Raw genomic sequence first — 27560 nt, 5'->3', positions numbered from 1 at the left:
TATAGATTATAGATAGAAAGTTACTTGTTGTTGGCATTTGGCCTTAGTACATCCCAATGGAGTTTCCGCACGTTATTGTGTTTAATGTGTACATCACTCCCCTCGCCGACGCAGTAGCCGCCTGTGAATTACTCCACAGTGCAGTGACCAGGATGCAGACACAGCACCCACAGCCCCTTCTCTTCGTCAGTGGAGACCTCAATCAAGCCTCTCTATCTTCCACCCTCCCCTCACTCACACAGTATGTGAAGTGCCACACCAGGGACAACAGGCCGCTGGACCTTTTTTGAGCTAATGTCAAGGACTCTGCCCCCTCAACCTGCTCGGACGCTCCGATCACTGTCTCCTTCATCCGCTCCCTGAATACACACCCAGAGTGAGAAGAGAGCCACACTTTCACAGAAGTCTGAGACCTGGCTGAATGGGCACTTTCACAGAAGTCTGTGAAAGTGCGAACTGGCGAGGCCAGTGAGAGACTGAGAGACTGTTTCCAAACCGCAGACTGGGAGACACTTTACAACTCTCATGGTGATGACATCAGTGGCCTGACCGACTGCGTCACAGACTACATGGACTTCTGTGTGGAGAAACCTTTACCAACCCAGGTACAGTGTTTCTCCAACAACAAGCCCTGGGTGACCCCTGAGCTTAAATCCCTGCTGAACCAGAAGAAGAGGGATTTCTTTTCTGGGGATGAAGTGGAGCAGAAGAGAGTTCAGGTACTCAATCAGGCAGGCAGGCCAACAGTTACAAGAAGAAGCTGGAGCAGAACAATACACGAGATGTGTGAAGGGATCTAAAGACCATCTGAGGACATGCACTGAGTGGAGCCAGAGGGACAGCTGAAGGTGACTTGTGCTGGGTAAGTGAATTAAACCTGTTTTTCAACAGATTTAATTCCAACCCCACACCTTCTGTCACCCTTCCTCTCCCCCTGTCTTCACTTCAATTCACACCAGCGCCCTCGACCATTATCAGCCCCCCGTCCCCCACCAATTTCCCCTCCTGAGCATTAGTCTGGATGGAGTCCCTGTCCTGTTGAAGACCTCCTGTGTGGCTCTGGTTCCTAAGACTGCACACCCCAAGGAACCAAACCACTACAGACCTATTGCCTTGACCTCCCACCTGATGAAGACTATGGAGTGACTCATCCTTAGCCACCTTCGCTCTGTGGTGAGCACCGCAATGGACACGCTGCAGTGTGTCTACAGGCCAAACATTCAGTCGGTGCTGCTGAGAGGGAAGGTGTTGAGAGCAGGAGTGGATGGACATTTGGCTGGATCATCGACTACCTTACTAACAGGCCACAGTATGTGAAACTGCATAACTGTATGTCTGAGGTGGTGGTCTGCAATGTGGGGCCCCCCCAGGGAACGGTGCTTTCACCTTTCCTCTTCACCCTTTACACTTCGTACTTCACCTACAACACCATCAGATGTCACCTCCAGAAGTTGACAAAGACTCAGCAATTGTTGGCCTGGTGTCTGAGGGGAATGAGATGGAGTACAGGTCAGTCATCATCATCATCACTTTGTGGACTGGTGTGAGCGTACCCACCTGTGCTTAAACACCAGTGAAACGAAGGAGATGGTGATTGACTTCCGGAGAAGGACATTACCACATACACCGGGCTGAGACATTGAGGTCTTGAACAATTTTAAGTATCTGAGTGGCTACCTCCACCTTCCACCACTATGCTGTATATATCCTGTATAGTGGTATATTTTACAGTGTTCTTTTTTAAACTGTTAATTTATTAACTTGAAACTGTTATGTGCTTTATTTGCTTTTTGCACTCTATTCTGTTCTTGTGAGCTGCTATGACAAGTGAATTTCCCCGCTGTGGGATCAGTAAAGTTCATTTTATCTTATTATTCCTTTTACAAGACGAGGACGCTTTGACATGTAGACTGCAGGGGCCATTGATAGAACCAAGAATATCAATTACCATTGTGTGGATATAACCACAATAATACAGTTTCAGTTTTTGTATATTAGTCCTTTACATATTTTCCTAACGATAGCTACAAGAGGTATTAGAAGTGTGTCAAAACAAAACAAAAACTTGGTGCTTGACTGATGTGCGAAACCAAATTAACCATTGCCGTAAGCTGGCGTATAAATGCTTACAAAAAGCTATTTCACTACAAAAGGCTGCAAAAATGTAATCTAATGGAACTTTATCTATTGTCACTCTTGTTTATACTGAAAACGTAATGAAAATTGGCAGATTTTTATTTTATTTTATTTTATTTTAAGGGGGTACATTTTGGGACTACAGCTCCAAAGGTCCCCCATTCATTATGGACTACCTCACGAGCACCCATTACATAACCAGAAGGAATTGTGTCTCCACTGACTGCAAGACACAGGGTATGATGGGCAACACCTGCATGTTGCCTGATCCAAAACCTGATTGGTTTAGAATTCGACTGAACAATATAATGTTTTATAGGTAATTCTCTTTTTTGTTGAATTGGAGAGATTTTTATTTGTCTGATTTTGAAGGTTTATTGTGTTAACAGAATGCATGTTGGGTGGCTGATGGCACATTTAGCATTTTAGTAGGCTAGGGACTGCGTGCAAACTATATAGATAGATAGATAGATAGATAAATGACTTTATTCATCCCCGAGGGGAAATTAGGTTGTCATAGCAGTACGGTATACTTCAATACAGTAAAACACATAATGACACAAAATACTGGGTATAAAAATAGAATAAAATACACTAAAAGGCACTTGTATGAAAATAGATAATAGTAAAAACAGTATCAGAATATACCATTTTTTTTCAGAGTGCAAAAATGTTGTATAATGATGAGAGCAGGACTAGGTTGTGGTCTGACCTGCCCAGTGGTGGCAGGGCAGTGGAGCTGTACGCATCCTTAACATTTGTGTACAGCAGGTCCAAAGTCTTATTTTCATGGGTGACGCATGTTACAAACTGGTAGAAGGTTGGGAGTGTGGATGAGAGGGAGACATGGTTAAAGTCACCTGTGATGATGATGAAGGCCCCGGGGTGTTTTGTCTGTAATCCCGTAGTCACAATGTGGATGGGGTCACACACAGCTTCTGCATTTCCAGATGGAGGAATGTAAACAGTGACGGCGATAACACTGGTAAACTCCCTCGGCAAATAGTATGGACGAAGTCCGACGGCGACAAGCTCGATGTCTGAGCTGCAGACCTGCTCTTTAACAGAGATGTGCCCGTGGTGACACCACCTGTTGTTCACAAGTACGCGGGTGTAAACAATGCCGGCGGTGTTGCAGGCATGGCTCCCAGTGATCCGGAGAGTTCCGAGTGCAATAACAATGAGGGGAAAAAGTGTCCAATCCTCTGGAAAAGCATCTTGCTGTAGTGCTTTGCAAAGATGCACAGAACAGTATAATAATAAAGATAAAAAGCTGAAAACAAATACAATAAAAATACGAAAACCGTCAGAAATACCCGGAGGTGCTACAACAAGCTCCCGCTAGGACGGCGCCATATGGGTCTCATGTAACATTTTAATAAGTCAGAATCAGATCTAACAGGATGGAAGGGTGTCTGTAAGTTCCTATAAACTGAAGGCTGCTGGAAACTGTCCAACTTGACTGCAGCTTTTTGTCTTTGCCCATTGCTGCTGCGGCCTGCTGTCATCTGCTTTACAGGCGAGGCGCTGTTCAACTCGAACTGGCTTAATGTGATGAAGTACTCTCTAGGCTGTCCTTCCCTCAAAGGTACCTTTCCCAGTGGATAAAACATGCCAAAGTGATTTCTGGGGTACCCCTCCAGTGGATATGATGCAGCTCCTATAGGCTGTTGTACATGCTAGAAAATGAGCTGAAAATAACTTAAGTCTCAACCGCCGTTTAGTAGTTTTTCATCATCATCATATTATAAAAAATTAAACATTCTTATATAAGAAATATTACTGTTACTGCATGAGTAAAAGAGTAGAGTAGACAACTTGCATTGTGAATCTCATCAAGGATCAAGGCTATTTAATTTTCATTCTCATCATGAGAACATGGAATGAACAAAATACAGTACTCAGGCCTTGGTGAAAAAAATATGCCTCTTAAAATAAAATAAAAACAAATAAAAATAAGTTAATAGTTTAGCTTTTTTAATTAGTAGGCTACAACCAATAAAAAAGGCAACAGCAATGATAATGATAAATAAAATAATGAGCAACATCAGTAGTAGTTATATGGGCATGAGCAGCATTGAGAGATGGTGCAATTTAAAAAAAAAAAAAAAAAAAAAGGTGCAGCAGAGCGTGGACAATTGACAGAAACAGCGATGGAATGGCTGGTTTGCTGGTGTTAGCCCTCAGCTTGGCTAGCAAGCCAGCCCTCTTGCCCCTCTTCTGCTTCCTTGTGCCCCGCTTCCTTTTGCAGCCTGTATCAGTGTAGCCTGCTCTTTTATGCCAGTGTGCTTCAAAGCTGTAGTCTACCGAGTGCTGCTCTGAGCTTTCGTGGAAATGGAGCTGATCAGTTGTTGTTCAGCTCCAAAACCTCAGCTGAGCTGTATTTTAAAGTTGTTCTGTATGGAAAAAGACATTCAGGAAATGTATCAAGTACGTTATGACTTTTCAGCTGAGCATCAGAGGCTATAGGTAATTAATTACTCAGAATTTCCTATTATGTATTTCTGTTTCCTGTTTCCTGCAGACATAGTGTATATGACTAGGAATTATGAATTTAGAGATTGTATCATGTACAACATGCTGTTCCAGCGGATCCGTACGTCTTGCTAGTGTCTTGACAAGATTGCAGTCTGCTTTACTTGTGTCAGCATCCTAAAGTTCTAAAATATCTCCAAACTGCTGACATTGCTCCTTCTCTGACGAGTGGTTAATGTTACATAGAGTCCTATTGGGAATGGTTGTTTCGGTGTAGTTTTCTTAATCCTAGAGTATGAGCATAGTATCAAACCGATACGTCATACTGGCACAGTGCAGCCCTATCACAATTTAATAAGTGCACCATGTGCAAAAAAGTTTTGCGAAATCACGTTTCAAAGGGAGACTCCATCTGCATTCTATCTCAATTCAATTCAATTCAGTTTATTTATATATTGCCAATCTCATGACACTTTCCAATTATAGCAGATCTAGACCAAACTCTTTAATTAAATTGTAATACAGAGAGCCCAACATTCCCCCTTGAGCAAGCACTTGGCAACATTGGCGAGGAAAAACTGCCTTTTAGAAGGCAGAAACCTCGGAGCAGACCCTGGGTTTTCATGTAAACTGCCATTCAGTCGTCAAAGTTACAATCCAGCTCTATGGAGGAGACAGAAGGAGACTGTCAGCAGCAATAATTAAGTGCCATTGATTGAATGGAGAAAGGGACTGGCGTTGGGTGAACAGAGCAGTGAATTTAGAGGAATTGTTACTTTTTGTAACAGTGTCTCTTTGCTTACTTTTGGTAACAATTCCTCACAGTGGTTATGTTATACATCACAAAGACAGTCACCTGATTTTGTGTGAATTCAGACAAAGCACACATTTTCTTGGTTCATTGTGTGCGGCTGTGTAATTTATCCATCCATCCATTTTCTATACCGTGTCCGTCAGGGTTGCGGGGGAGCTGGAGCCTATCCCAGCTGACTACGGGTGAGAGGTGGGGTACACCCTGGAGTCAATCGCCAGTCAGTCGCAGGGCCAACACCCACAGACAAACAACCACATACTCTCACACTCACACCTAGGGGCAATGTAGAGTAGCCAATTAACCTAATGTGCATGTTTTTTGTATTGTGGGAGGAAGCCGGAGTACCCGGAGAAAACGCAGGCACAAGGAGCATGCAGGCACAGGGAGAACATGCAAACTCCACATAGAAGGGCCCAGACCGGGATTCGAACCTGGAACCCTCTTGCTATGAGGCGACAGTGCTAACCACTGCACCACCGTGCCGCCCTGTGTGTAATTTATCCCCTCCCCAAACCATGTTCAATCACAGACCTGCAGCTCTCAAAGTCATGAAGGCATAGACAGGTTAGGGACATTGTATGTAGCAAGGTCATCATCAGAAACGATCTGCTCACTTGGGAAAAGGACTTCCTAAAAGAGACAGATAGCATTTTGATGCAAAAGCAAGCATACTTTGACCAATACTTCAGTGTTTATATTTCAATACTTAAAGCGACAAGATAAATATCTTGTCCTACATCTGTTTCTATGGTTCTTGTTTTTGAAGACCTGTACCAGTTGAGGGCATGAAGTGATTAATTTTGTTTGTAATAAGTGAAAGTTTGTCATTAAAAAGTTCATGAAGTCATTACCATAGGGGGTTATAGTGCTGAAACCTTAGGTTGTTCTTAATTTCCTCTATTAATGCTGAGTATTAGGCTGCTCTGGCATTGTGTTGGGCCTTCTCATATGATTTAAAGCTATCTTGGCAGACCAAACGAGATCCTTCCAGTTTGGTGAAACATCATTTCTTTGTTTTTGCAAGGTTTGCTTTAATTTATGGATCTGAGTTATACCATACTTGCTTTAAAGAGTGTTGCAGTGAGCTTCCACAAAATTACATTACATATTGTAAGTATGTGTTGTACTGAGACATGATATTGAACAAAATGCATGGCAAACTACAGAATGATATGAAAACATCAAATTAAAAAAAAGAAAATTACCCATTGTTTAAGTGGTGACTGTTTTAATAGTGTAAATGGCTCGATGTCCTTAGTAGTGGTCACATACTGTACATGTCTCCTTCAGGAGCACCAGTTAACACTTACTGTCCTCAAACATGTGGCCCCAGGTCATGTATATCCAATTTCAGACAACATTCTGAATGCTTTTGGATCAGTGGAATACTGTGAATCAGAAGCACTGAAACTTCATAAGCGCCTGGACAGAAGTTACAAATGCAGTTCATTCTCATTCTCCTAAGACTGATGTAGTTTGCATTTCCTGCAATGTTGTCATGTTCCCCAGGGAGATGTCAATACTCACAAATCCTTCAGTACAGAAGTTCACGCCCTTATAAGATCCCTCCAATTGGTGTCTATGGCTTCTTAAAATATCTCTAGCAAGATGGTGTTGTTCAGAGGATGTGGATCAAAGCCCTAAAGTAATATAATATGGAGACTTAACATAATGACATATGTATTTTTTTCTTGATTTATCTGTTTGCACAATCTTGGAGTGCAGAAAAAAAGTGCATGTAATAAATACTTATTTACTGCAATTTAATGTGACCATTGTGCGTGCGTGCGTGCGTGTTTGTGTGTGCTTTTTTTAGATATGTGCAGTGCACCATTTGTCATATTCCCCTTAAACATGAAGATGATTAATTCTTCATTTTACTTATTTGTCTGCACTACTCAGCTTCGTCAGCGCAGAGTGTTGTCTCTTCAAGATATGTTAGGAAGTTTTCTTTTGAACATTCATCACTTTCTCTGCTTTCTCTAAAGGTTAATTGTACATGCAAGAAACACTTTCATGCTCTGTTTTTCTTAATAGGCTACATGAAATGAGATGATGGATTTTCTGTAAAATAAATTCTGCTTGAACTGAACTGTTTACTATAGGCTGTGGACAAATTGTTGTTATGCTTAGACTGTGGTAAAGTGCATTAAATTTGCCCTAAACCACAGCTCTGTTCCTTTGAGACTGCATAATGCTACAACCAAGGGGTAAAAGATGAATCACGTTAGCTATTTAGCTGCATATTTTATCTTAACTAACTTCATTGGTGTCCAAAACTTTAACTAATTTTTATGTTTCGCCACATGCTACATTAATGTTAAGTGACTTACAGTAATGTTAGTGGACTGAAAAGCTTTGTCAAATCACTCATGAGAAGCATAATTAGTTATCCTGATGATAGAAATTCTCCACGAGCAACTTATTATGTGTTACTGCATCCTGGCTACTAAGGGTGGTGTTGTCTCTGGTCTTGGGCTCAATTTAGTCAGTTAATCTTTTTTTTTTTTTTTTTTTTTTATTGCAGGAGTGCACATATTGTATTCTGATGCAGACCTTAATTAAACATACTATAAGTATGTTTTAAACATTTTTGCAAGAAAAGATTAAAATCCTAAATTTTAAAGAAATGTACCAGTGTCATTTCTTCATTCCAGATATCAGTTTTGATATTTTTTACCTCCCCTAATTCTGTATAGATTTTAAGTCATTTTTCTGTTTATGAATATTGGCTACTTGTAGAACAATTGTAAAACTGCATGCTAGCGCATAGAAGACTTCCTTTACTAATCAATAATCAAGACTCATTTTCTTGTTGATATGTGATCCACCATTTTAGGCAATATTAGAGGCTATTGGTATTGGAAGAACATTGACATTTAATTTTTGAGGCTCAGGAGGAGTGGGAACAAAAATTGTTCTTAATCCAAATACTTAAAATAAAAACTAAAATGGATGTTTGCTGTAGCCCTTTGCCTGAACAATGAGGACACAAATGTGTAGTGACATGCGAGTGAAATTTATTTTTTTTGGTTTGTTTTGAGATGTACTTTGAATCAGTGCCTTCTCTACCTTTTGTAGGTCCTGGAATATGAACGGGACTACGTATGCACAAAGTGTCGTCATGTTTTCACTATGCAGGCGGACTTTGACCAGTTTTATACATTTGCCCAACTGACGGCCTGTCCTAATCCTGATGGCTGTAACTCAAAAAAATTCAGCTGTCTGTCTGGAGGCTCTGAACCTGCTACCTGCAGGGACTACCAGGAAATCAAGATACAAGAACAAGTAGGGCAATTATGCATGGGACCTTATTTTTAATTACTAAACCCACTTTCTTATAATGTTATTGTTTTCTTCAGTAAAATAAAGTGTCTAAAATATGCATTGTACTTTGGGTCAGTGTTACTCTTGTTCCCCTACTACAGGTACAGAGGCTGTCAGTGGGCAGTATTCCTCGTTCTGTAATGGTGGTTCTGGAGGATGACCTGGTTGATGGTTGTAAATCTGGTAAGAAATGTAAATAGCAGAGTACACAGAGGGCCATGTCATGGTATTAGCTACATGTGATATTGTGGAAATCTAGTCACAATACCAGCTACCTTTTTTACCTCATTTTTGTAACAAAACTGCTCTATAAGATACGTTATTAATAAATACCTTTTATTAATGTGCTGTCGCCGAATGAATGTTGAAAATTTATTGAGAATTTATAGCATTCAGAATTAATTTTTTACCTGACAGTGCTGCTGCTCATGCTATAACTTTCAGTAATTGTGGACTGGGGTGCTCATAGGGGATGATGTGACTGTCTATGGGGTGATGTGCCAGCGCTGGAAACCCTTTTCTGATGGCACTTGCTGTGATGTGGAGCTGGTCCTCAAAGCTAACAACATAGAAGTGAACAACCAGCAGGCTGCTGCTGCTCTGATCATGAAGGATGTTCAGAAAGAATTTGAAGACTTCTGGAATAGTTATAAACATGATCCCATAGCTGGTATGTAAATTGAATTTAACTCATAACCCAAAAAAATCTTGTTTTATTCTTATTTTTAAATATTATTCTCTCTGTAGGTAGGAACCAGATCTTGCTGAGCCTGTGCCCACAGGTATTTGGCATGTATTTGGTTAAACTGGCAGTGGCTATGGTGTTGGCTGGTGGTGTGCAGAGAATAGATTCTTCTGGGACCAAAATCAGGGGTATCTCTTTCTCTTCATATGTGATTAGAATAAGTGTCTGAAAAGAATACCACATACATTTCAGTGTGCTTGCCAGTTTGTAATTTCCAAGAATGACAGCCTTGATATAATTTGATAATAGTTAGTAGTGTATATATATATATATATATGAAAACATTTTTATAAAGAAAAATTATAAATAAATAACAAGGCAAACTAACTTATTTTGTTTTGATTTAAATAACACATGCTTGCAATGTTAAATGTTTACATTTAGATATTACATTTTGATATTGATCAGGGGAAAAAATACAGTGATCATATGTTTTGCCATGTCATCCTTAATAACCTATGACCATTACAATATGGAAACTGACAAATGTTTGCTGCAGGTTGGTTTTTGTAATTGGATAAACTGATCTTCTGTGGAATGCTGTCTCACTAGGAAATTAATCTTATTCTCTTTAGGCGAGTGTCATATGTTGCTGGTTGGTGACCCTGGCACAGGAAAGTCTCAGTTCCTGAAGTATGCAGCTAAAATCATGCCTCGCTCTATACTCACAGCTGGGATTGGATCAACAAGTGCAGGTACGTCCTGTGGACTGTCAGCTGTCAAGCAAGCAGAGTTTTAGCACATTATACTTTCTGTCATCAAGAGCTTGAGCTAAATGTCAGATAAAGCATTGTACATGGTACATATAAACACATTTATTTAGTTTTAAGCATTACTGGATCAAGTGAATTGGTTAAAGACCACTGACATAGGGATGACACGTCTCCACTTCCTGCCACTGTACAAAAGTGATGACAAAATATCCCAGATACAAGCACTGTTATTTTGCGGTGATGACAAACACCCATCTGACCCAGTTGTCAGCAGTGCTTAATTGTCAGTCATAACATTTCATCCCCTTTTTTTTTAATAACATCAAATAACCACTTGCAATCAAACATATCAGAAAGATGAACACTAGAACACATACCAGAATTAAAAAAGAACATTTATTGGACATGGAGTTTTTAGTTTGGTCTGTGTTGCCTCTGTTAACATGAATGGGTAGGGATTTACAACTTGGGCTTGATCCGGCCATGAGGGAACAATCAAATGTTCACTTTTGGGTAGCTCTTATGTTATCCATCTTTATATACACTTAGTGGTTAATGCATAATGTTATTTTGTTAAGGATTGACAGTAGCAGCAGTAAAAGATGGAGGTGATTGGCATCTGGAAGCAGGAGCCTTGGTCCTGTCAGATGGTGGTTTGTGCTGCATTGATGAATTCAACAGCATCAAGGAACAGGACCGCATCAGCATCCATGAAGCTATGGAGCAGCAATCTATTAGTGTGGCCAAAGCTGGGTAGGACAGACACACATTCATGGACATTCAGTCCAGCCAAAGAACACCACCATACATGATAACTAGATCCACAACAGTAATTGTTGAATCTTTGAGTTTGGTACTGAATCTTTTTTAGTGGAAGACTCTTTAAGGAACCACAACAATTATGATGAGTGCTATGTGACTGATGGAGGTTACCTAAGACTTGAGATCACTTTGAATTTTACATAGTTAATAACAATATGGAGGTAAATAGATTACAAAAATAGATGAAGTTGTCAGTTCTTGTAGCTGATAATTTGGAAAGAATTCTAAAATGCTGACAAACTGTGTGTCCAGATATACATTAAACATATTGGAACAAGTACAAGTATTCTGACATTTTGCCTCTGTACATTACCACATTGAATGTGAAGAAAAGACTTTCTGCTTTAATTCAAGGGGTTTGACAAAAATGTGGCACTAACCTAGGAATTACAGCCGTTATTATACACCTGCCCCCATTTTTGGTCATTCATAAGTGATGGAACAAATGTCTGAGAAGCAGTTTCACAGTCAGGTAAGGCCTGTTCCCTCATTAGTCCATGACAAATCAAGATGAAGGTCTGGAGTTGGTTCGGAGTGTTGCATTTGGTAGCAGTTCACCAGAATACTCAACTCAAAGAGGTGTCTATTCAAGTGAAAAGGCGATCATTAGGTTGAAAAAAACTCTTAAACTAAACCATTTAGGGAGATGGCAAAAATGCTGGAAGTGGCCAAAAGAACAGTTTGGAACATTCTTAAGAAGAAGGAATTGACTGGCAACCTCAGTAACATCAGGAAGACAAGTAAAGACAGCTAAAGTGGATGACCTCAGAATTTTGTCATTGATGAAGAAAAACCCTTTGACAATGTGTAGCCTATGGCTGGTTAATCTATTAGTCTATCGTCTTAGCTGGGCTTCTTTAGTAAGGGTTTTACAGCAGCTGTTTTGAATTCAATTCAGTTTATTTATATAGCGCCAGTTCACAGCAAAAGTTCACAACAAAACCGCTGTGGAGTGGTTGCGGCGATAAGCAAACTGGTACGGGTCGAATATTGAGGGGAGTCCAAGGACCATATGGTTTCTGGACTCCCCTCAATATTCGACCGCTCCACAGAGGATGCCATCTCCTCCACAGTCCATCGGAGCCTGCAGCATCTGGAAGGGGAAAACACACACGTGCGGATGCTGTTTCTGGATTTCAGCTCCGCATTCAATACCATCATTCCACAACACCTGATAAGTAAACTGGCCCCCCTTGGATATAACACCCACCTCTGCAACTGGCTGCTTGATTTCCTCACCAACAGACCTCAGCGTGTGCGGGTGGGAAACAACGTCTCCAGTGTCATCTCTCTGAGCACCGGCTCCACTCAGGGCTGTGTCCTGAGTCCGCTGCTATTCACAGTTATGACACACGACTGCTACGCCAGGTCCACTACCAACCACATTGTGAAGTTCGCAGACGACACAACAGTAGTGGGCCTCATCACGAACAATGATGAGCAGGCCTACAGAGAGGAGGTGAAACACCTGGCAGTCTGGTGTGACACCAACAACCTGATCCTGAATGTCTCTAAAACAAAAGAGATCATTGTGGACTTCAGGAGGAACCGGCCCAGCCACACCCCTCTCACCATCAACAATGTAGCAGTGGAGATTGTCAGCAGCACCAGGTTCCTGGGGGTGCAGATAACTCTTTAACCTGGTCCAATCAAACTGGCACGCTGGTAAAGAGGGCCCAGCAGCGCATGCACTTTCTTCGCCGGATGAGGAGAGTACAACTACCCGCTCCCATCCTCACCACCTTCTACAGAGGAACTATAGAGAGCATCCTGACCAGCTGGAGGACAGCGGAGAAAATCATTGGGACCCCCACTCCCTCCTCTCCAGGACATTGCAAGGAAATGCTGCCTGACCAGGGCCCACAACATCACCAGTGACCTCTCCCACCCTCACCATGGTCTGTTCTCACTGCTGAAGTCTGGCAGAAGATTCCGCAGCATGCGGTGCAGAACAAACAGACTCGCAAACAGCTTCTTTCCATATGCCATAAGACTACTTTACTCTACATGATCACCTCCCCTCCTCACCCACACAAACACCACTCAGGACTACAGCCCATTTATTTACTGTGCAATATATTTATATTCTGTACATCTACAAAAGTACTATTTATTACAAATACTCACTGTGCAATAATAATTACATATGTATATATGCCGACTGACTTTTTATACAAAATACAAAGTACTTTTTACTGCATATTTATTGTGTGTATATATTATATTTTTTACTTTTTTTTCTTTTAAAAAGAATATGTCAGTAATTCCTGCTATGCTTGAGCCACTGTACCGAAATTTCGTTTGTTCGATTTTCGATGAAAATCCAAATGAGAAATAAAGAAAGTCTAAGTCTAAGTCTAAAAGTTATCTCATGAGACTTTACAATTAGAGCAAGTCTAGACCAAACTCTTTAATTACATTTTTTTAATACAGAGAACACAACATTCCCTCTTGAGCAAGCACTTGGCGACAGTGGCGAGGAAAACCTGCCTTATAGAAGGCAGAAACCATGGGGCAGATCCTGGCTCAAGATGGGTGGCCATCTGCCTTGACCAGTTGGGTTAAGAGAGAGAGGGAGAACGGGGTGGGGTGTGAGAGAAGGAGCACACAAACAGAGATGTGTAGCAGCAACAGTAATACCAGAAATATTGGAAAAGTAGATAATCATAAAGATGAAGTATATAGAAGAGGTACTATGGTGATTATGCTAATAATGGTAGTAACAATAATAATGGTGGTAGCTGTACAGAGTCGTAAAGTAAAGTGGAATTAAAATAGATTATAACTAAACAGTAGTAATCGCAGTAAGTTTCAAGCAGGACCGCAGCAGGAGCTCCAACCACGATCCATGGGAGCCTGCGAGACGAAAAAGCACAAGGACTCCAGGGAAGAAGCTGAGTTAGTAACATGCATTAATGGGACATAAATGTGTCCAGAAGGAGAGGGAGAAGAACAGAGAGCTCAGTGCATCGTAGGAGATCCTCAGCACCTACTGACCTCAGAGGGTACTGATCTACCATCAAACACTAGAACCTTAGGAACAGCTGTACAACCAGATAATTATCTTGACTGCTTTTCTCCCAGAGTTTTTGTCCGGGATTTGGGTCGCCAGGACCCCCGTCCACAGCTGTCGCCCAAACCACATTGCACCGGCCCCTTCTGAACCCTCTCGCGGGTGGTGGGCCTACGAGAGAGCGGGCCCACGTCGCTTATTCGGGCTGTACCCGACCGGGTCCCATGGGCGGGAAAGGAGCCAGTTGAGGTGGCTCGGGCATTTGTTCCGGATGCCCCCTGGACGCCTTCCTGGGGAGGTGTTCCGGGCATGCCCCTGCGGGAGGAGGCCCCGAGGAAGACCCAGGACACGCTGGAGGGACTATGTCACTCAGCTGGCCTGGGAACGCCTTGGGGTCCACCCGGAAGAGCTGGAGGAAGTGTCTGGGGAGAGGGAAGTCTGGGCATCCCTGCTCAAGCTGCTGCCCCCGCGACCCGGTCCCGGATAAAGCGGAAGAAGATGGATGGATGGATGCTTTTCTCCCATTGGCCTTCATCAGTTAAATTCACTCATATTTTCATCTAAACCAACAACATGCCTCTCAGACCCTATCCCAACTAAGCTGCTCAAAGAGTTTAAAATTCTTCTCCTCACATATGAAGCCCTGAACGGCCAGACACCATCAGATTTTAAAGAGTTGATAGTACCCTGCTATCCCACAAGAGCTTTACGTTCCCAAGATGCAGGGTTACTTGTGGTTCTCTCTGTCAGCCTGGCTACAATGCTGAACAGAAACCTGGGGTTATGCTTGTTATCCTCAGTTTTGAGAATTTTGAGTAATAGCCTGCTCTGACAGTCCGTATGGCCTTCCTATATGATCTAAGGCTGTCTTGCCAGATTGAGCAAGTTCCAGTGAGTTTGGAGGAATGCCATTTCAAATTTTTTGCTCATTTTGCTTTAATTTGTCAACCTCAGTATTATGCCATGGTGCTATTAGCCTGATTCTTTAATTGGAAGCCCAAGAACAGACCAGAGAGATCTTCATTTCACAGAAGTACAATTTATTTAGGTCACAGGTAAAGTATGGCAGCGCTGGGCTCAAAGTGATAGCGCTCTCGCAGAATCTCAGTCAGAAAGAGCCTGGATATCAGAATCAGAATTCCTTTATTAATCCCTGGAGGGAAATTCTTGTTTTTACAGACATTGCACATGCAGTATTCCCGACCAAGAAAGGAGAAAAGTGCAGAGTATAAAAATAGGATAAACAAAAAACTAAAATCTCAAGTACAGGTATTTACAAAAAACTGTATTCAAATTTTTTAAGAAAATTTAAAAATACAGGTATGTACATGTGTAAAAGAGCCAATATGTACATTGTATATACAAGTGAGTGTGTCCGTCACAGTGCTGAGTTTAACAGTTTGATGGCGACAGGCGGGAATGATTTCCTGTGTCGCTCTGTGGTGCATCGTGGCAGTATGAGTCTGTTGCTGAACGAGCTCCTGTAGCCGATCAGCACATCGCGGAGAGGGTGAGAGGGAAAGTCCAGTATAGTTCTTATTTTGGACAACATCCTTCTCTCAGACACCACTGTCAGAGAGTCCAGTTCCTCTCCCACAACATGGCTGGCCTTCTTGATGATTCTATTGAGTCTGTTTGTGTCCCTCACCCTCAGGCAGCTGCCCCAGCAGGCAACAGCATATGTGATGGCACTGGACACCACCGACTCGCAGAACGTCCTCAGCATCGTCTTGCAGATGTTGAAGGACCTCAGCCGCCTCAGAAAGTAGAGGCGGCTCTGGCCCTTTCTGTAGACCATGTCCACGTTCTTGCACCAGTCCAGTTTGTGGTCTAAGTACACCCCCAGGTATTTGTACTCCTCCACCACCTCCACAGTGTCCCCTTTGATGTTGATAGGGGTCACTGGAGCCTTAGTCCTCCTCAGGTCCACCACCAGTTCTTTGGTCTTTGTCACATTGAGCTGTAGGTGGTTTTTCCCGCTCCATGTGACAAAGTTGTCCACTACCGTCCTGTACTCTCTCTCATCCCCCCCAGTGATACACCCAACCACTGCAGAGTCATCAGAAAATTTCTGAAGATGGCAGGACTCTGTGCAGTGCGTAAGGTCTGTGGTGTAGACCGTGAAGAGGAAGGGAGAGAGGACAGTCCCCTGTGGAGCCCCGGTGTTGCTGATCACTTCATCTGACAGGCTGCACTTCAGGCGTACATACTGCGGTCTGCCCGTCAGATAGTCTGCGATCCAGGACACCAGTGGGGCATCCACCTGCATCGCTGTCAGCTTCTCAGCCAGCAGAGCCGGCCTGATGGTGTCAAACGCACTCGAGAAATCGATTCTCACAGTGCTTGCCGGCTTGTCTAGGTGAGTGTAGACTCTGTTCAGCAGGTAGATGATGGCATCGTCCACTTCGAGGCGGGGCTGGTAGGCGAACTGAAGTGGATCCTGAAGTGGTTGGACCATGGGCCGGAGTCTTTCCAGGGTCTTCATGATGTGTGATGTCAGAGCCACAGGCCTGTAGTCCTTGGGGTCGCTGGGACGCGGCATCTTCGGGACAGGAACGAGGCATGACGTCTTCCACACCACGGGGACCCTCTGAAGACTCAGACTCAGGTTGAAGACATGATGGAGTACTCCGCTTAGCTGGGGGGCACAGGCTTTCAGGACCCTGGGGCTCACACCATCTGGGCCTGCAGCTTTGCCTGCACAGAGTCTCTGCAGCTGTCTTCTCACCTGGTCAGCTGTGAAGGTCATCGTTGGGGTGATGGGTGGGGGAGGAGTGCTTGTGGTACCCAGGAGAGTGGTCCACCCAGGCTTCTGGGGACGAGGTGTGAGCGAGGCCATCCAGATGGAATGTGGGTGGAGGGAGAGAGGGTGGAGTGGCTGGTTGCTGCAACCGTACTGCTGAGGAGTCGTTTGAAATGTGAATTGGGGTCCCTGTGTCGAATCTGTTAAAAAACTGATTCAGCTCATTCGCCCGTTCCACACTGCCATCAACTCCTCCGCTGTTTGGCCCGTAACCTGTGATGGTCCTCATGCCACTCCACACCTCTCTTGTGTTGTTCTGCTGGAGTTTCCACTCCAGCTTCCTCCGGTACCTCTCCTTTGCCTCCCTGATCTTTATTCTCAGGGTGCGCTGAATAGCTCTCACCTCCTCCCTATTGCCTGCTCTGAAAGCCCTCTTCTTGTTGTTGAGGATGGCTTTGATGTCCTTGGTTACCCACGGCTTGTTGTTGGGGTAACACTTTACCGTTGTGGTTGGGACAATGGTGTCCACACAGAAGTTTATGTAGGCAGTGATGCACTCAGTGAGCCCATCAATGTCCTGGCCGTGGGGCTCACAGAGTGCCTGCCAGTCTGTCACCTCAAAACAGCCCTGGAGTGTCTCATTCGCCTCGTCTGTCCATCTCCTCACAGTCCTTGAAGTTGCAGGCAGATGCTTTACGAGAGGCACATAGCAGGGGGAGAGGTGGATCAGGTTGTGATCTGACCTGCCTAGTGGGGGGAGGGGGGAAGAGCTGTATATCCGCTTGTAGTTTACATTTATCTTCTTGGGCTGGTCTGTCCCATACAGAGGTTGGACTGTATGGGACAGACTGAGTGTCACTGGCCAGTTATCTCTGAGGTGAACACAGCAGGTTACATGAGTTCAGTAAAAAAAACCCCCACAAATCTAAAAATACAAGTCTAAAGTGTACACAGTAAAGGCCAGTTATAACAGCGCAAGTCTTTTGCTTTATGTGATTCTTTTTTGGCGAGGCAATTTGTCGATTGTTGTCCTTAATGAGCTTACAGCACTGTCCACAAAATGGTTGATTTGAGAGGGACTACAAGTGGCATAAGAATTTTCCTTGGTGTTGTAATGTTCTGCAGTACCAGGACATGATACTGATGTAAATGACAATAGAATTGTTTCCTTAAATTTAGCCACAGCACTATCAGGTAGGTATCTAGTGTAGGAAGTTTTTCTTGGTGGTATGTAGTCAAGTAATACAAACTCAAAAGTTATTAAACAATGGTCAGATAGAAGAGGATTTTGTTCAAAGACTATTAAATGTTCTACTTCAGTGCCATATGTCAGAACAAGGTCAAGAGTGTGATTGAAGCAGTGAGTGGGTTTATGTACACACTGACAAAAGCCGAGTGAATCTAATAGAGAGATAAATGCTGTGCAATGGCTAACATTACCATTGTCCATGTGGATGCGGCCATAATAATTACTTAAGACTCGATAGAAACTCTGAAAATTCCAGTAGTAATTCAGAGTATGGGCAAAGAGTGCGGTACACTACAACAATAAAAATTGATTGCAACGTTTTCCAGGTTGTATGTGAAAGACTAAGAATAAGGCTTTCAAGTGAGTGGTAGTTGACTTTAGGCTTTAGACTGAACGATAGGCTTGGGTCAAAAACGGCTGCAACTCCACCTCTTCGACCAGTTTCTCGAGGAATTAATTAATTAATTAATATGATTAATCTCGAGTAATAATTTGACTTGGGGGAGTGGATTCATTTAAGCTGGCATATTCTTCTAGCTGAAGCCAGGTTTTGGTTAAACAAAATAAATCTATATTATAATCTAATATTAATTAATTTACTAGTACAGCTTTAAATGAGAGAGATCTAACATTTAACAGTCCACATTTAATTCTCCTATTTGTTGTAGCTGTGGAGGTGTTGGTGTTAATCTTTATTAGATTTTTATGTATAACTCCTCTTTTTGTATCTCATTTAATTAAATTAGGTGGTTGGGGGACAGATGCAGTCTCTATGGGATTTTGGGTGGTTATTCCCATGGTGCTCATGGGAGTGCAGAGAGGGGTGTAGGACTGCAACTCTGCCTTCTGGTCTCAACTCTGGGTTGTCATGGTTTTGATTTAATAAGAAACTCAGTCAGATTTCTAGATACGAGAGCTGCTCCCAGCTCACTGGTCAGATTGGGTAGGCTGGCACAGTCTGGTGTCATTACTGTATTTATGCTTATCCTTAGCCAGTAGTTTTAGATATGATTCAGCGTCGCCCGCTCTGGCCCCAGGCATGCATTTGACTGTTGTTGCTGGTGTCGCTAACTTCACGTTTCTAACTATAGAGCTGCCAATTATAAGAGTTAGTTTCTCAGCAGGTGTGTCGCTGAGTGGGGAGTACTTGTTTGAAATGTGAACAGGTTGGGGTGAACCATGGACTTGTGCTTTGGACTATCCCTCAAAAGCACAAATACTGTCAAACACCCACTTTAAAAATGCTTTTGGTATAGAGGTGGAGGGAGTGATAATGACAGTCAGACACTTGTAAAGCTCAGCTGATGTAATTTTCCCATGCTCACAACTTTTCACAGAGTTTGCTGACATCAGCAACAAAGCTGTGTCTAATTGCATTATTTTGTTACCGAAAAACAATGCAGTACTTCATCATTTGATGCAGAGAACTGTGGATGGGTGGGGGCAATGTTGCGTAGCTGGTCAGTAGTGGAGAACAATTGTTTATATACATTCCAAATTTTTATGGGTTCTTTGTTGCCTCATGTTACATCCTTCAACCAAGCTTTATGAAAATAGGGTTGCTAGTTTTTCCGTAATCCCGGTGACAAACAGACAAAACCACAAATTGGACCAAAAACATCACCTCCTTGGTCGAGGTCATGAGATTTAAAGACTCATGAAGAGCAGATGAAAGAAAATGGATGAAAACAAGACTCACAGTTCATTGTCAGATAAACAAAGAAGCCTTGACTGTCCATAATGAATTAATACTTGTGGCATTTGTATAGAGAATGCTGGAAACTCTAAAAAAAATTGTTCTCCGCTACTGACCAGCTAGCATATGTCGTAGTCCTGTTGGTGTCATCGAACAATGATCAGCTGAGGCCATGGTTCTCAGCTAGAATCTTGTGGACTGCCCACTCTGGGTCAGAGGAGCGTTGCTGGCCCAAGTAGAGGAGTTCAAGTTTCTGGGGGTCTAAATAATAAATTTGGAGAGGGAGGGGATTTAAGTGCCTTGCTCAAGGGCATATCAGCTGCCTAATGGGGGGGGGGGGGGGGGGGGGGGCGCGCTTCTAAACCTCGTTTTGTCACGTTTTGTTTTGTTTTTTTTGTTCACAAGTGAGAGAAAAATGGAGTGATGTGGATGCGGTACTGGTCTGTTGTGGTGAAGGGAGAACTGAGCTGAAAGGTAAAGCTCTCAGTTTACCAGTCAGTCTATGTTCATCTATGGTCATGACCTGTGGGTAGTGACTGAAAGAACATCACAAATACAAATGGCTGAAATGAGTTTCCTCCACATGGTGGCTGGACTCAGCCTTCGAGATAGGGTGAGGAGTTCAGAGTAGAGCACTGGTCCTCCACATTGAAAGAAACCAGTTCAACATCTGGTCAGGATGCCTTCTGGATGTGTGCCTGGGGAGGTGTTTTGGGCATGTCCATTTGGCAGTAGGCCCCAGGGCAGACCCAGGACACAATGGAGGGATTATATCTCTCAACACGTTTCCTAGTTTAGATCTGAGGGAATTTCTGCAGCTGTTTCATCTCACGAGACAGCAAGCCTGATTGCAGTCGCTTTTTCTCCCTTCGCCATGGCACCTTTTGCAGAAGAGACAAGTGTGGACTTCTCTGCTGGGACTGTTGCCCCCACAACCTGGACCTGGATAAGGGGAAGAAAACAAGATGAAATGAAAGGCTACTTTGGCTCTCATGTAGCTGCCTCTTTTGGCCTGTGTTCAGCACCTTAAATATATTATCATTATCTTGTATAGCTCCTATGATCAAAAGTAATAAATGCTGCCGTGCTTGATGGGGAAAAAGAGGTTGAAGTTGCACTGGTGAGAGCAGTGCTGCGTGTCAGAGAAAAGGCAATATTAGCAGATATCGCAAAAGATGCAAAAAACATTACAATCTCATGATATACAAGATTCAAGAGTCTTTATTGTCATTATGCAAGCATAACGAAATTTTGTGCAGATTCTCAGCTTCAAAACACACTTATAAATAGAAAAAATTAAAATTGAACACCTTAGAAAAAATATAAAAATATAAAATGCAAAGTACAAAATACGGAATACGGAGTGAGGTAGATAACAACAAAGTGCACTTAGTGCCAGACTATGTGTATGAGTGTTTCACTGTAGGGGGGTTATTGCTTTAACAGCTCTGGGGAAGAAGCTGTCCCTGAGTCTGTTGGTGCTGGTTTTAATGTTCCTGTACCGCTTTCCTGATGAAAGCGGTACAAACAGTTTGTTGCCCGGGTGGGTGGGGTCTGTGGCAATGCGTCTTGCCTTCTTCTGGACTCGGGCAGTGTAAACTGAGTCCAGATCTGGTAGACTGCAGCCCACAATCCCCTGTGCTGTCCTCACTACCCGGGCTAAATCTTTCCTGTCCTGCGCTGTGCAACTGCCATACCACACAGTCACACTGAGACACAGGATGCTTTCTATTGTGGCTCTGTAAAAGTTCACGAGCAGCTGAGTAGACAGTCCAGTCCGTTTCAACTTCCTGAGAAAGAAGAGCCGTTGTTGGGCCTTTTTCACCAGGTGTGAGGTGTTCACTGACCAGGAGAGGTCAGAGGAGATGTGGATGCCCAGGAACTTAATGCTGTCCACCCGCTCAACCGCCTCCCCAAGTATACAGACGGGAGCGTGATCAGTCTTCCTGGATCTCCTGTAGTCCACTATGACCTCCTTGGTTTTGCTGATGTTCAGGATGAGGTTGTTCCTGGAACACCACTGTGTCAGGTTCTGGACCTCGTCTCTGTAGTGGGTCTCATCACTTCTGTGATGACATGCATGCCCAGTTTCCAAGTTTACACCACTGAAAAGGTGCAAAGTCACAGCTAACAGGACTTCACTCAGTCCCTCGTTGTCCTTCAGAGTAAAGCTCACGATTTCATGTTTTTTCACTTTTGATAAAAATTACTTTCTAAAGTAACAGCAGCAGTAAAACTGTTTTACACTATGATGATCAAATTTTGCAATTAATTCACAGTTCACATGGGTTATTCAGATCACTATGTTCAGTTACACCACTAGTAACTAGTTATGTGTCAGTATTTAGTGGTAATTTTTTCCTCCAGTCCATTACAGCATTATCGTAGAAATAAGTAAGGTAATAATGGAAACTGAGTGCTGTCTAAGCCTTATTTTTGTAATAGAACTATAAAGACAGTATTCTTACTCTACATTTTCTCTCCTCTCTACAGTATGGTGTGTAAGCTGAACACTCGAACTACCATTCTGGCAGCCACCAACCCTAAAGGACCATATGATCCCAACGAGCCATTGTCTGTGAATGTAGCTCTGGCCAGCCCTTTGCTGAGTCGTTTTGACCTTGTTCTAGTTTTGATGGACACTAGAAACGAAGAGTGGGACCATATCATCTCCTCTTTTATTCTGGAGGACAGAGGTAGACTATATGCTTTCGAATTTGGAAATTAAATACTGAAACTAAAAAAAAAAAAAACATTTCAAAAATGAATTTTGAATTACTTTAATTTTTGAATGTTTGTTTTTCGGTTACTGCAAAAGCTGCAGTCCTTCTGTCTTAGTATCTGTCTGTTGCTGAAGGAGACCGCTGGGCCAGCCAAGCTTGACAGGCCTCTTTCTTTGTATTCTTGGTTTGCCACCAGATGGGCTCTGATGACCTTATGACCACTTTTCACCACTATAGATTCTTTTAACATGGCCCATTCAAATTCCATGTCCACAGCTTTGACAATTCATCCTGGGATGAATTGTGGAGGTGGGAGTTGAAGACCATATGAACAGTGGTGATCTGTGCTCTTCTCTGGTGTCCAAGACATTTGATCACAAAGTTGATATTTGTCAAAGTACATAGTTTTGAGTCAGTCTTGCGCCCCACCCCCTCCACTTAGGCAGCTGTCTTGCCATTGCACCATTTTCTTACAATACGTTCCACATGCCATGCCTTTCTATAGCTCGAAGCTGCCTAGTCTCATTTTGCATTGCTTTATGTGATTTTGATTGAACATCCATCCATTTTCTATATCACTTATCCGTCATGGTCGCAAAGGGGCTATTCCAACTGACGAGCAAGAACCCTGGACTTTTTGCCAGTTAATTGCAGGGGTGACACACAAAGACAGACAACCACACATATGCACACACTCACGCCCAGGGGCAATGTAGAGTAGCCAATTAACCTAATGTGCATGTTTTTAGGGACTGTGGGAGGAAGCTGAAGTACCTAAAGAAAACACATGCAGGCACAGGGAGAACATGCAAACTCTGGACAGAAGGGCAGAGACTGGGATTCAAACCTGGAACCCTCTGGCTGTGAGGGTGTGTGTGTGCTAACCACTGTGCCACTCTTTTGATGAAAAATTCTTAAAAAATATTCACAATAACACAAAGTTTGGTGACTTGCAGTCACATAGAAGTCAGCCTGTGTTTCCTGTGATTGATCATAGGCTGGTCATACAATGTTCTTTTTTCGTGTTAGATGGATTACCTTTCGTAATTTAGTCTTGTTGGAAATGCTTTACTGTACTCACAGCAATGTAATTAGTTGTCACAAGTTTGAGTAAGGCTGTCTTTATTTCTCATGTTTTTCCTGTACTCCACTTTGTATATCAGTACAGTGATATAGGCAAAGCTAGCCAGGCTAGCGAGTTATCTTTACATGTAGTGAGGCTAGTTTCCGAACAAGCTAATTCCTGAAATTTATTGCAGCATTCTGAGGTACCGGGATTGTTGCTACAGGTTGAACTGTCCAATACTCCCACATAAATAGGTGATGGTAGGCGGTCATAGTTTGTGATCAGCCAATAAACACAAACGAAGAAGAAGAACAACAAAAACAACACACTGTTGTCATTCACATGACATCAAACTACTGCACCAAGGTAGAGCCACACAGGGTAGACAAGAGAGCCAAACATGTCATCACCAATGTGTGAAAGTTTTCTACACTTTAGTGAATATATTTTGTTCTCAAAAATGGAATATTAAATCATCTGTCTTTGCATTCTTACCCTCAGATGTGCATAAACTACAGCTTATGAATTTTTCAAAATACAAAAATGTGAAATTATTGGTTTTCTTATTGGACATCAAAAGCAGGAAGTTACAACAGTTTAGTTACAGCTAAAAAAACCCCAACCTCCCTAGTTAGTCCCCCCAAGTGAAGAATTTGAGCATATTTGGATCTTCATAAGTTCCGTTAAAATCGACCATGAGATACAAAGTGGATTGGTGTGACGTCAGCTTTAATGCTGGCAGTTATGGGGAAGAAGAAGACTGACTTACTTGTTGATCAACGTTCCAACCCTTGCCTATGGTTGTAAGCTTTTGATAGTGACCAAAAGAATGTGAGTTTCCGCTCAGCTTTAGAGAGAAGGTAAGGAGGTCTGACATCTGTAGGGGCCTCGGAGTGGAGCCATTGCTCCCTCATGCCAGAGGGAGCCAAATCAAGAGTTTCAGACATCTGATTAGTATACCTCCTGAATGCCTTTGTCTGGAGGTTTTCTGAGCAGAGACCTCAGGGTAGACTTAGAATTCACTGGAGGGATTACAAATCTCATAGCCGGGGAATGCCTCAGTATCCCCAAGGTCAAGCTGGGACATCTGGATTACCTTGCTTGACGTGCTAGGCTCTTGAATACTTATCAACATAAATTTAATGAAAAAAAATGCAGAATGTTATTTCAGGAGAACACACAAAAAAACGATTTAGTATGGTGCAGATTGATTATTAAATATTAATAATATTTAAGGTATGACTTCAATATTTTTATTTGCGATTTTATGTCATAATATCAGTAATTCTTATGATAATTCCCAGTATTTTATCTGTCCCGTCACACACCGCTTACCTGAAGACCTTCAGGTGAAATGTCAGTGCTCTTGTTTTGCTCTCAGGACTGTTTGCTGAAACGCCCAGCTTCTGGACCATGGAGAAAATGAAAGCTTATTTCAGTGTGATTAAGCACTTGCAACCACAGATGTCTGAGGAGGCCAACAGCATCTTGAAACGTTACTATCAGCTGCAGAGACAGAGTGATAGCCGCAGCACTGCCCGCACAACTATTCGCATGTTGGAGAGTCTAAGCAGACTGGCTGAAGGTGAGGATGAGATTGTGACTTATTCTTATTTCAGTTGTTTTGAAATAAATTAAAATTGAAATTTATCTGACCTTGATTTGACTTCAGCCTCCCAAGCGACACAACATCAAGAAAATGGAGCACGAGATGCTTGAAAAATACCAAAGTTTGAATGAAGCGCTAGAAAATATGTGGCAAGTAAAAGCAACAGTGGTGCCATTAGAGCACTGGGGGCTGTGAACCCCAAACTTCTTTGGTGATGGTACTCCCAAAGTTCATGTCAATGTTGAAACACTCTCTTAATTTAACTTTTAGTTCAAGTTATATTCTGTCGGAGCCACAAGAAGATATCTCATAGCACTTTCCAAATAGTTCCAGACCTCACTCTTATAAGGAGACCCAACATTCCCCCTTGAGTACTTGGTAACATTGGCAAGGAAAACTGCCTTTAAGAAGGCTGAAACCTCAGAGCACACACAGCACGGGCAGCCATCTGCCATGATTGGTTTGGAAGAGAGAGAGAGAGAAAGAAGAAGAAAGGGGAACAACTTGGCAAACAATGGTCTTGAGAAAAACAAAAATGCCAATAGATTGAATTGTGTAAAAATAGCTGAAACCAGCAGAATTGTACTAATCACACAACTGCTTTGAACCTTACAGCTCATGCCAGGCTAATGTACCGAGAGACTGTGACCATAGAGGATGCTGTCATGGCTGTCTCTGTCATGGAGTGCTCTATGCAAGTAAGGAGAAAACAGAATGACATACTTTGTTACATGAATAATTATCACTAATATGATTTTATCTTTATCTTTTTGCTTGTTTCTTGATTTGAACTATTGGATTTAAACCTTATAATGTTATAAATGTGTTTTGTCTGTGGAAGGGAATGGAAAAAAAATCAGCTTTCAGTCATGTTAAAAAACATATATGTTTTTGCCAATATAGCTAAACACACTATTTTGTTTAGTATCATAAATCAGTTAACACAGAAGCAATTAACAACTGCTCAGCACAACACTCTTCAACAAGTACCAGCAATTATCCCCTTGATTCCAAATAAAAGTTGGGTAAAACAGAAATAAAACAGAATGCAATAATAATAATAATAATAATAATAGTAACTTCCTAATCAAATGCAAGCTAAGACTCTACCATCGGATAGAGTTCAGTATCTGATCAAATGTGAAATATGCTCACTATCTCTTCTTCTGTTCTTGAGCTATGGAGCTGAAAAATGGCAGTGGTTTTGTATGTCATTACAACATTTTATCCTGTCAGATATTTGTGTGAAATGGTGTCATAATTAGCGTGTGAATTCTCAATTTACGGCTTAAAGAGTATGCTTTGTGGAGTCACAGTGACCTTAACCTTTGACATCCAAATTTTCATGATTTTATCCTTGAATCCAAGTGGACCAAGAGAAAAAGACCCATCCAGATTGTTAAGGTCTGTAAAGACACCATTACTGCTGGAGGGCACATACAGGCTTTGGAGTACCATATGCTGCCTCGAAGACAACATCTTTTTCAGGGGTATTCCTTATTCTAGCAAGACGGTAAAGCCACAGTCTGCATGTGTAACAGCAGCTTGGCATCTTAATAAGAGCACAGGTATTAGCCTTTCTACAGTTCAAAACTGTCTCCCATTGAAAATGGGTGTGGAGTGCATTATGAAGTGCAGCTATCAACAATGGAGACCCCACACTTATGTGCAAATGGAGTTGTATATACTGTATGTAATACAGGATGGGAAAGAATTTCACTGTCACAGTTTCAACAACTAGTGTCCTCAGTTCCTAAACATTTACGTGTTGTTGAAACAAAAAGTGACATAACATATTATAGTCATTAAATTCAGAATGAGTCTATATTTACAAAAAACAAATTCCATCTGTTTGAACATTTTTTCCTTGTACTATATTCACCTGAATATAGATTGAAAAGGTGTTGTATTTTTGGCACTTTGATTTTATTTACATTTTAAACAGAATTCAAACTATGTGGAGACAGGGTTGTAAAACAGATCACACCTGTCCTGCTGTGATGTTGAGTGTGATCATAGATGCATCATACTCCCTTTAACCCAGCTCAGCAAAAAGCTAATTGATTTATACTTGACTAATTACTGTGATAATACCTGTGTTTTCTGCTATAACACTGTAGCCTGGGGGCAGTCTGTAACTATATGATATGACCCTTTTTTAGGGTGGCGCTCTGCTGGGAAATGTAAATGCATTACTTACCTCATTCCCTGCTGACCCTAGTAAACAGTATCAAACTCAGTGTCAAATACTGCTGAAAGGACTGAACTTGCCACTGCTCCTTCAGAGGGAGATGGATAGACTGTACAGGTGAGTAACTGACTACTTTTTCTATTTGTTGAGTCCCAGTTATAGTGCTAGTGTTGGTTTACCCACTATTATTCAGTGCTTAAAGGTTGTCAAGTTAGCATCTTACGATAACCTAATTCTG

General features: G+C 42.3%; 1 protein-coding gene across 3 annotated transcripts in view; it reads left to right on the top strand.

The window, feature by feature from the left end:
* mcm9 (minichromosome maintenance 9 homologous recombination repair factor) overlaps positions 1-27560 on the top strand; it is a 44962-nt gene that overhangs the window by 10974 nt on the left and 6428 nt on the right. For 2 of the 3 annotated variants that reach the window (XM_046372991.1, XM_046372989.1), the window contains 10 exons: positions 8507-8713; positions 8854-8935; positions 9222-9422; positions 9500-9625; positions 10073-10192; positions 10789-10963; positions 22227-22429; positions 24904-25107; positions 25747-25829; positions 27294-27439. In XM_046372991.1, coding sequence (XP_046228947.1) covers positions 8507-8713; positions 8854-8935; positions 9222-9422; positions 9500-9625; positions 10073-10192; positions 10789-10963; positions 22227-22429; positions 24904-25107; positions 25747-25829; positions 27294-27439 — 1547 coding nt within the window. Of the gene's footprint in view, positions 1-8506; positions 8714-8853; positions 8936-9196; positions 9423-9499; positions 9626-10072; positions 10193-10788; positions 10964-22226; positions 22430-24903; positions 25108-25746; positions 25830-27293; positions 27440-27560 lie in introns of those variants that run through there. The other variant, XM_046372992.1, reaches the window with a different exon arrangement.

This window comes from Scatophagus argus, chromosome 19 (assembly GCF_020382885.2).
Source record: "Scatophagus argus isolate fScaArg1 chromosome 19, fScaArg1.pri, whole genome shotgun sequence".
NCBI classification, from domain to species: Eukaryota; Metazoa; Chordata; class Actinopteri; family Scatophagidae; genus Scatophagus; species Scatophagus argus.
The sequence above is the reverse complement of the archived record's forward strand: the minus strand, read 5'-3'. Positions and strand labels throughout refer to the sequence as shown.